The 9,600-nt window shown below is 44.4% G+C and overlaps 1 protein-coding gene across 1 annotated transcript; it reads right to left on the bottom strand.

Moving 5' to 3' along the window:
• Positions 1-8,497: 8,497 nt before the first annotated feature.
• On the bottom strand, positions 8,498-9,227 carry LOC121835159 (the record flags this gene model as incomplete). The annotated part of the gene is made up of 1 exon (XM_042289118.1): positions 8,498-9,227. A coding segment is annotated over one exon (708 nt), but the record flags the coding sequence as incomplete, so codon positions are not given.
• Positions 9,228-9,600: the final 373 nt, after the last annotated feature.

The following is a 9,600-nucleotide window of genomic DNA, read 5'->3' as shown; positions in this document are numbered from 1 at the left end:
CTGCAGCGAAGTCCCGACCTCCAAGAACAACGAGGAAGGTCAAAGTTCAAGGATAGACAGAAAACAAGCCAAGCCCGATCCGCCCCTAACGTTTAAATGACCACAGTCAGCTTTGGCACCACTCAGAGTACCGATTTCACTATATGTACCCTTAACGTCCGAGGTATTCGTTCACGAAAAAAACAATACCAACTCCTTCGTTTTTTGGAACCTCACAATTGTGATATAGTCGCATTACAAGAAACCAAAGTGTCAGGAGACACGGCTTTGCTTTCAGCAAACACGGCCTGGACTAACTTGTACGACATATACCACTGCCCAGCAAGAGACTATTCTGCTGGATGCGCCCTGTTGTTCAAAAAAAGTTTGCAGTACCGCATGTGTAGTTTGCTTGAAGGAATGGACGCAGGTAGGCTCCTCGTGGCTAATGTCCTTATACAAGACAACCCCTGGCGCATAGTCGTTGTTTATGCGTACAGCAACACCATACAAAGGGAGAGCTTGTTCAACCAAGTGAGGATACATGCAGACACTAGATTCGACGTTATTGTCCTTGGTGATTTCAATTGTGTATTGCATGCAAAGGGCAAAGTTCCAAGCAAGAAATTCGCTGATTCCAGTGTAGACATCCTTTGGGCCCTCGTCCAAGATTGTGACCTGGTCGATGCATCTACTACAACGAACGTTCTTCAATACACGCATTTTCAAGGATCGTCTCATGCTCGTTTGGACCGTATATACGTATATGGCTCTTCTGGCAGTAGGCTTTGTGACTACAACGTGATCCCTGCATTCTTTACAGACCATCGTATGGTCACTGTCAGCGTAGGGCCTAGTCGCAAGCAAACGAGAAAAAAAAGCTACAGTCATGGGAATGCTGGAAAATGAACGAAAGCCTGCTCGAAAACGATGACTTTAAGACTGGAGTAGAACGTTTAATTGATGACCTCGGACAAGTTAAAACTGGGTGGTGTCAAAAGTGGGAACTGTTTAAGATAAAAATACGAGAACTCGCGATCGAGATATCTTCAATAAAAAGGTATTACGAAAAAAATAGAAGAGAAACGCCTTAACAAAGACCTCTTATACCTATACAATCTCGAAAGCCAACAACCGGGGCTGTATAAGAAAGAAAAAAAAATATAAAGGCACAAATCGAAGAACACGACAAGAAACGATATGAGGGAGCTGCTGTGAGGACATGCACCCTGCAACTAATTGAGGGTGAAAAGCCTACAAAGAGATATCTTTATGCTGAACGTGAATACGTGAAGAAAAAGCTGGTGCCACTAATACGGAAAAATGGCCAAGAGTTGACAGCGGACAACGACATTGAGCAGGCATTTGTGTCTCACTACGCTGACATCTTTGCATCGAGTACCAATGCCCCTGCTCCCCGACTGCGTGAAATAATAACAAGACTACCATCATTACAAAAAGAAACAACGGAAAAATTGAACGCCCCTTTCGATGCACTCGAAATTACACAAAATACACCGAAATGAAAAGCCGTAAAGCTCCCGGACCGGATGGTCTACCTGCCAGTTTTTACAAGAAATAAAAAGAAAAACTAGCCCCTATTCTATGTCACGTTATCAAAGACTCTTATACAGAAGGTACACTGCCACTATCGTTTCGTAAGGCTCACACCATACTCATTCCGAAGTCAAAAGACCCTGAGAAGTTACAACAGGTTGAAGGCTATAGACCAATCAGCCTTCTCAACAGCGATTAAAAGATGCTAGCTCGAATGATAGCGGCTAGACTCCAGACTGTGATAACTCAAACCGTTGGAGATCACCAAACGTGTTCTATCAAAGGCAGAAATATACAGACAAATCTCCATATCGTACGATCAATATTAGAGATTTGCCAGCGTACGCATGAATCAGCTGCTATATTACAATTCGACCTGGCGAAAGCTTTCGATAAGGTGGACCATTCTTTCCTGTTTGCCCTCTTGAAGCACGTAAACATCGGCGACATCCTTGAAAACGGCATTAAGTTATGTTACAAGGATATATCAACGAAGCTACTCATCAACGTATCTCTTTCTACATCCATCATGGTGAAACGATCGGTACGCCAAGGCTGCCCAATGTCACCGCTACTATTCAAGGTTTACCTAGAACCTCTTTGCAGGGATATCATCAACGATACTAACGTACAAGGTTTTCGTCTTCACGCCTGTGAAATAAAGCTCCTGGCGTATGCAGACGACTTGGTCGTCATTTGCTCCGACAAGCCAAGCATCGCTACAGCGATGTCACGTGTTGCAGACTACTGCTCTGTGTCCGGTGCCTCCGTGAATAAGGAGAAAAGCAGGGGATCTTGGTGCGGGTCGTGGGGAACAACGCCAACCATATACAAGGACATTCGATGGTCAACGAACAAACCGAAACTCTTAGGCGTTCCACTGAGCGCTATGGACAATCCCAGGTCCATGTGGGACACTGTAAGAACTAACGTTAAGTCAGCTGCTCACATGTGGAATCTAAGGTACATTTCTATATTTGAGAAAGCCGCTGTGTGTAATATTTTCCTTTTGTCTAAGCTCACATACCTGCTCCAAGTCATGCATTGTTCCAGGGTTACCGTTAATGTTTTCAACAGAATTTTTGCGACATTTATTTGGAATTCGTCGTATGAGCCAATGAGGAGATCTAACCTTTTTTGACGAACTGAAGATGGCGGCCTCGGCCTTGGCCATATCTTTGTGAGGCAACTTATCGCGAGATGGAAATTTTTTAGAACCTTACAGCACCCGTTTCTAGAAAGATGCAAAGAGTTTTTCTGTGCGAGGTACATAGGATCCAGAGTAGACGAAAAGCGTTCGGGCGATACAATCACTTTACGTGGTTTCTATAAAGAAGTTGCCGACACTATCGATTTCTTGAATGCACGGTTCTCTAGTGCCTATTTAGAGTCATGCTCCAAAAAGAACTTAGTTACATCTCTCATCAACTCTTTGTTTCCCGAACCATTGTATCGCTTAAGTACGTTTGCGGCTCCTCACAATTGTAAGCAGGATGTCTTGAAACGAGTTAAACGTATGCCAATACCACCTAAGTGCAAGACGTTCTTTTTTCGCTTTCATTCTCGAACGATACCTGTGAAGGAATGGCGCGAATCCCGTGGGTTTGACGTATTTTGGAGCACGGACTGTAGACTGTGCAAGACAACTGAGACATTAACTCATGCTTTTGTACTGTGCGTTGATGCTGTATTTTTCTGGGACGTCTTCAAGCGGAAACTGAAAAAGGACTTTGAAGTTGAAGAGTGCATTCTTCGTTACTTGCATTTTGGAAGCCAACTGGATTCAGTTCTTGACACACTCGTCGTGTTAGTTTTATATAGCCTATGGAAAACTCGAAAAGTGGATACGGATGGGGGTGTGGCCAAACCTTCTAGGGTAAACTTCAAAAACATAGCCATATTCGTAGGCCAAAGCATGCTCAAAAATTATGAAGGACATGATGAATGGAAAGAAGTTGTACAAAGCCTCAGTCGTTCACCTGACATCATTTAGGTTATATTCAAAGCACCTAGCTTATATAATAGCAAAACATTTTTATAAGAAAAGTTAAGTTTTAGTTGAGGCGAACTGGAATCGGTGTCAATGAAAAATAACTAATTTGGAAAATAATGCGCCCTAACATCTTGAGTGTAGAGTGTGTGACATGTGTAACCAGTTCTGTGAACAATTTATGTATATATTGTACAATGATGTAAAAGTGTATATAACCATGTAAATAAACTTTTTGAAAAAAAAAAAAAAAAAGTGTTCTGCTATGGTCGAGAGGTTAAACCGCCGGTACTTGTTGTTGCGGCGTGAAAGTTCCGGGTTCAAATCGCACTAGGGACTTCTTTTTTTTTGTATTTTGCACGTGTCTTACTTTTTAACTGTGATCCTTTTTAGGAAATCATCCGCTTGCACTACTGCGCCTTACACGATTTTACTGTTAGTCCCACCTGTTCAATCGAAACACCGGGAAGAAAAAAAAAGTATCAACGCAAGTTAACGCGCTAATACAATCATTTCATAATGTTCATTAAGAGGAAACCAAGATAACAGCATCGCTATGGCTTTCACACTAACGGAGCCGAAACAAGCATCCTTTCCCCAGCAACTAGTTTTATGTGTTTTTAAATATACAACGCTCTTGCTACGATTCCTTTTAATAACAAGAGACGCCTATTTAGGACTAATAAAAACTGCAAATGTGACAATTAAAAAAAAAAAGAAAAAAAAAGACTAGCAACTGTGGCTACATTGATTGAGCGAAATCCTACAGGCAAGGCAGCAAGTCAAACGTCTGAGAAAGTAGTAAAACCGAAATAAAAGCGATCATACTTTTACTTGCATGGAATGTGATAAAAAGTATATTTATACTCTACATTTTGTTGTGGCAATAGTTTTGTAATATTACCACATTACTTGTTGAATTTTAGTTAGATTAGCGGACGATCACGACCGAATGCAAAAATGAATCAGGCGTCGACATCGCAAACCCACTCTCAAATGCAAACACCTAAAATGACTTTGGAACGACAAATGGAATTCATTATAATTAATTTCATTTATGCTCCAAAGTCATTTTAGGTCCCTCACTCTAATACAAACTCCTAAAATGACTTTGGATCAACAAATGGAATGAAATGATTGTATTAGCGCGTTAACTTGCGTTCATCTTTTTTTTTTCTTCCCGATGTTTCGATTGAACAGGTGGGACTAACAGAAAAAAAAAACCGTGTAAGGCGCAGTAGTGCAAGTGGATGATTTTCTAAAAAGGATCACAGCTAAAAAGTAAGACGCTCACAAAATACAAAAAAAAAAAGAAGTCCCTAGCGCGTTTTGAACCCGGAACTTTCACGCCGCGACGACAAGTACCGGCGCTTCAACCTCTCGACCATAGCATCCGTTTTTTTTTTGTTTTTTTCTTTATTGCATGGTAGTTACAGCAACATTCATGTCATTCTAACAGCACTGCGCAGCTCTTTTGCACAGCGTATTAAAAATCACGCATTTCGAGGAGTGATTTTAAAATACTAGTCCACTCCGCTTCAGGTTAACAGTTCAAATACACACTCTGTACTTGTTTTACAAGGTTGAAGAAATATATCCGCACTTCTTTTGCGTCGAGGTCAGCATGTAGAGCAGCCATACTTGATCTCCAAATGCTGCACAAAGCTAACAACATAATCATGTCATAAGGAACTTCATTATCATTATCCACACTAAGGAAACGTATCCCTGTTGGGGTTACAGGTAATTCTTTCTGTAAAGTGCGTTGGAGGACATCCCAGAAAAATACCGCGTCCCAACAAAAAATTAACACATGTTCAATAGTTTCAGGTTTTTTACATAGAAGGCAATTTACCGACCATGGCACATAGATCCCTCTTTCTTTAAGCCAAACCTTAACTGGCAAGGTATTCGTGTGTAATTTATAAAAGAAAGTCTTAACAGCCGCGGGAACACACATCCTTTTTACACGTCTAAGTACATCGTGGCCATGTTGGGACACACCTCGATACAAGGGCATGGGGAAAACACTCACAACTAAATCGCAATAGAGCGCATTTTTACTGACGTCACAAAGGTAATTCAAAGAAAAACGTGCTGTAAGAAACCCCATCGTGTCAACAACTTCTTTAAAAAAACCAGTGATTCTTGTTGGCTCGCCGCCATGAGAAGAAACAAGAAAAGATGGCAAATGGGGGCACACTTTTGTTTGAATCAGTGTGCGAATGAACGGGTGCTCTTGGTCTCTCTCAAAAAAAGAAGCGTGACACAAGCTGCTTGACAAAAAGGTGGGAAAGCCTCACGCCACCGTTACAAACTCGATGAAAAAGATTGTCTCGTCTCATCGGCTCATACTTCGAGTTCCAAATAAACGTGGCGAAAATTTGATGAAATTTTTGGACATTAGTTCGCGCACAGTGGATGACCTGAGGAACATACCAGAGCTTCGCAATCAGAAAAACGTTACAAACAGTCGCTCGGCAAAAATGGACAGCTCGCGTTGCTTCCAACGAGAAGCACGCCTGTCCAGGTCGATAGCGACACCCGACTAGTACGTTTGGCTATTCCGGAAACTTTGCAATGGCACCCCGAGGTACTTGCACGGCACTGTGTCCCAGCATACACCCTCAAATTCTGAGGGTGTAGTGGCCCAAGCACCATGCCAGAAACCACGGCACTTTTCCCAGTTTATAACAGCACCAGTAGCGTGGCAAAACCTTTTAGCCAAGGTTATGACTTCGGTAACGCTTTCTTTGTCCCTACAAAAAACAGCAATGTCTTTGGCGTAACTCATTATTTTTACTTCTGCATTATAAAATTGGAAACCTCGGACACGTTGACTATTTCTTACGCTTAAACAGAAAAGCTCTAAATACAAATCAAACAAAAGGGGAGACATAGGGCAACCTTGTCGTACCGACTCTCGTACGTTAATAACAGAACTGAGCTCTTTGTTCACTATAAGTCTTGTTGTACAGTCCTTATACGCCATCTTTACACCTTTTAGGATGGCGTCACCAACATTGACATGACTCAAAACATCAAAGAGTACATCATGGCTAACACGGTCGAATGCCTTATCTAGATCTATATGTAGCACTGCAACCTGCGTGGTGCTGTCACTGCAGGCCTCCAGGACGCTGCGAGCCACATGCACATTTGTCAAAATAGTCCTCCCCTGTATCCCACACGTTTGATGCTCGCTTATTATCTCACATGCGACACCTTGAAGGCGACGCGCCAGAATTTTCGCGAAGATCTTGTAATCGGTATTGCATAGCGTTATTGGGCGATAACCGGTGACGCTGCGTAGTTTCACGGGGTCATCAGATTTCGGTATCAGGACCCAGTGTAGGCACGAGAAAACGAAAAGGGCAAACATTCTCTTTCATAGGCAGTATGAATGACGTTCAAAAAAACACTAGTTATTAGGCTCTTAAAGTTCTTGTAAAATTCTGCGCCCAATCCATCCGGTCCCGGCGTCTTAGAGTTCGGCAGGTCGTCGATTGCGCGCTCCACTTCTTGGATCGTAATTTCTTGCTCAAGCTCTTCGCGTTCATCATTCGATAACCTTGGCAGTTTTTCTAAAAGCTGGGCATAAATGTCAGTATGACACCCTTGCGCTTTTTTAGCAAAAAGCTGTGCGTAATGCTCGAGGAAGGCCTGTGCTATTTTCTCGGGATCCGTAGTAGTCATTCGCTTGAATTCAATTTCGGCTATTTCGTTGCGAAGTGCGTAACGCTTCTCGTCTGCCAAGGCACGCTTAGTGGGCTGCTCGCCCATTGTGTATTTTTCTGCACGGGCGCGCACTACTGCACCACGATAGCGCTCGCGGTGGAGTTGATCTAATTTTTCTCTGACATACTCCACGTCTTTTACCCCATTACCGGGTCTTTCGCACTCTGCTTTACATAGCTCTATCAAGTCCTTATTTAAACTGTGTTCCTCACACCGGGCGTTGTACGAAAGAATTGATGACCTCTCAATGCCGATTGCCTTAATTTCTTGTTTAGCCAGTTCCCATTTCTCGAAAATGTCCCCTCCCACCTCTTTAAAAGCATCTTTCAAAAACTGTTCTGCGTTTTTTAGAAAGACGTTGTCTTTCAGAAGCTTTATGTTTAGTTTCCATAGGTTCCAATTAAACTTTTTCTTTTCAGATGCTCTGTCGCCTATCGTCGTGATAACAAGACTGTGGTCTGAGAAAAAGACTGGAGTGACACGGTACTTTCCTAAATGTTCTGCTAGAGGGGCAGAAACATACACCCTGTCCAAACGCGCACTGGACGACGCTTGAAAATGGGTAAAGCGCATTTCCTTCTTCGCGTTTTTTACAGTGCCCACATCAATAAGCTCATAACCCTCCAACATTTCGCCCAAAAGTAGTTCACTCTTATCATCGTTCCGTGTTATTGGCGATCTATTCAACTGTCATACAACACAATTAAAGTCACCCACAAGGACTAGAGATCTATCGCAATCAAGATACCGACGTAAACCGCGAAAAAATAAAACGCGGTCAGTGGTCACATTTGGGGCCTAAATGCAAATAAGCCTGAATTGATTTGACGTTAGCACAAAATCACACATAATGAAACGTCCTTCAGTGTCCGTAGTAACGCATAACTGCGACAACGGTACCGACTTCTTCAGAAGCAGGAAACACCCTGCCGAATGACCAACTGCATGCGTCACACAGATTTCGTAGTTAGGCATGAAAGGTCTGACTGCCTCCTCTACCTGTTCCGCCTCAGCCAATTTAGTTTCTTGCAACGCCAAGAAATCGGGTTGCTCTTTCGACAATAATCGCTGTATTTGGTACTGTTTTTTCCTAGTGCATAAACCACGAACATTCAGCGTTGCAACTGTAATGGCTGATTGGGACTCACAAATCATGGGCTGTGCTTCGGTGCAGACACTAAAAACCTAAGCAGTCAGGGTCGAAGTTGTCTTGATGCAGCAATCTTGAACACCAGGAAACCAGGCAAAGAACGCCTTACTTGCTTTCCCTGCGCCGACGTTCCTCTTTAGGATCGTTGGGCGCGGGCTGGTAACGCCCCTTCTTCGTGCGTTCCATCCAGGGGTGTAGTTGGCGTGTTCCGTTTCCTGCTGCCGTATCGTCATCGAAGGCTCGCTTAGTTGACTCGCTGGTATCGTCCATATCTGAAGGTCCGTTGGTGCTTGCGTCGTTCGATTCCTTGTCTGCTCCGGCATCAGAGGGTTTCACGTCGGCACCGCTGGGAGGTGCGCCTTCCGGTTGACCTCCGTTCTCTCTGGCTGCCTCCAAGGAGCTGTTTCCTTCACTCTTGCGTTCTTTGGCAGGGGTTGAAACTTCTGGCGCCAAGCCCTGGATAGTACGCTCCGCTTCCTCGGCATCCATGGCGTGGTCATTGGTCTCGGCCGTCCCGGCCCCACTGGCCACCCTGCCGTACGACCTGACACACTCGGTGCCATGATGCCCGAAGCGAAAAGACTCCGAGCACTTCGGCGCCCTGCATTCTCGTCGAATATGACCTGCGCGCTTACAGCGTAAGCACAACGGCGCCCGACCAGGGATCACAACAAGTACGTTACCACCTTGGATCCGAAGCTGGTGTGGCATGGTATCGGCCGTGCCACCTTCGTTCAGTGTCATCCGCGCACACCTGGTCGTTGATTCGATCCCTTGAAAGCCTTCAACATTCCACTTCTCCCGGCTCACTTCCAGGACCTTGCCATACGGCTCCAATTCCTTACGCACAACGTCGTCCGGCACATCATACGGGATCAAGTGGAGACGAAGTGTGATAGACAGCCAGGTGGCGCCCGCTGCACACCTGGTATATAAAGAGCATGTCGCACGAGATTAAAACAGATGAACACTGGGCAAGCTTGCGTGCACTCGTCAATGCCCCGCTGTCCCGGGAACTCGCCGAACATTACAGTGGCGACGAGGAAGTGGAAGTGTTGAACTGCTGCCGTCGGACTGTGCGCCTGTTCTGGAATGCCGGTGGGCGGCAAACTAGAGCCGTTTGACACTGAAACGAACTGGAGCGAGTACCGGGAGCGGGTTGGACAGTATTTCTTCGCCAACGATG

The sequence above is a fragment of the Ixodes scapularis genome, unplaced genomic scaffold, assembly GCF_016920785.2.
Source record: "Ixodes scapularis isolate PalLabHiFi unplaced genomic scaffold, ASM1692078v2 PGA_scaffold11__112_contigs__length_91849675, whole genome shotgun sequence".
NCBI classification, from domain to species: Eukaryota; Metazoa; Arthropoda; class Arachnida; order Ixodida; family Ixodidae; genus Ixodes; species Ixodes scapularis.
Note: the sequence above shows the minus strand (reverse complement) of the source record. Positions and strands in the feature narration are given on the sequence as shown.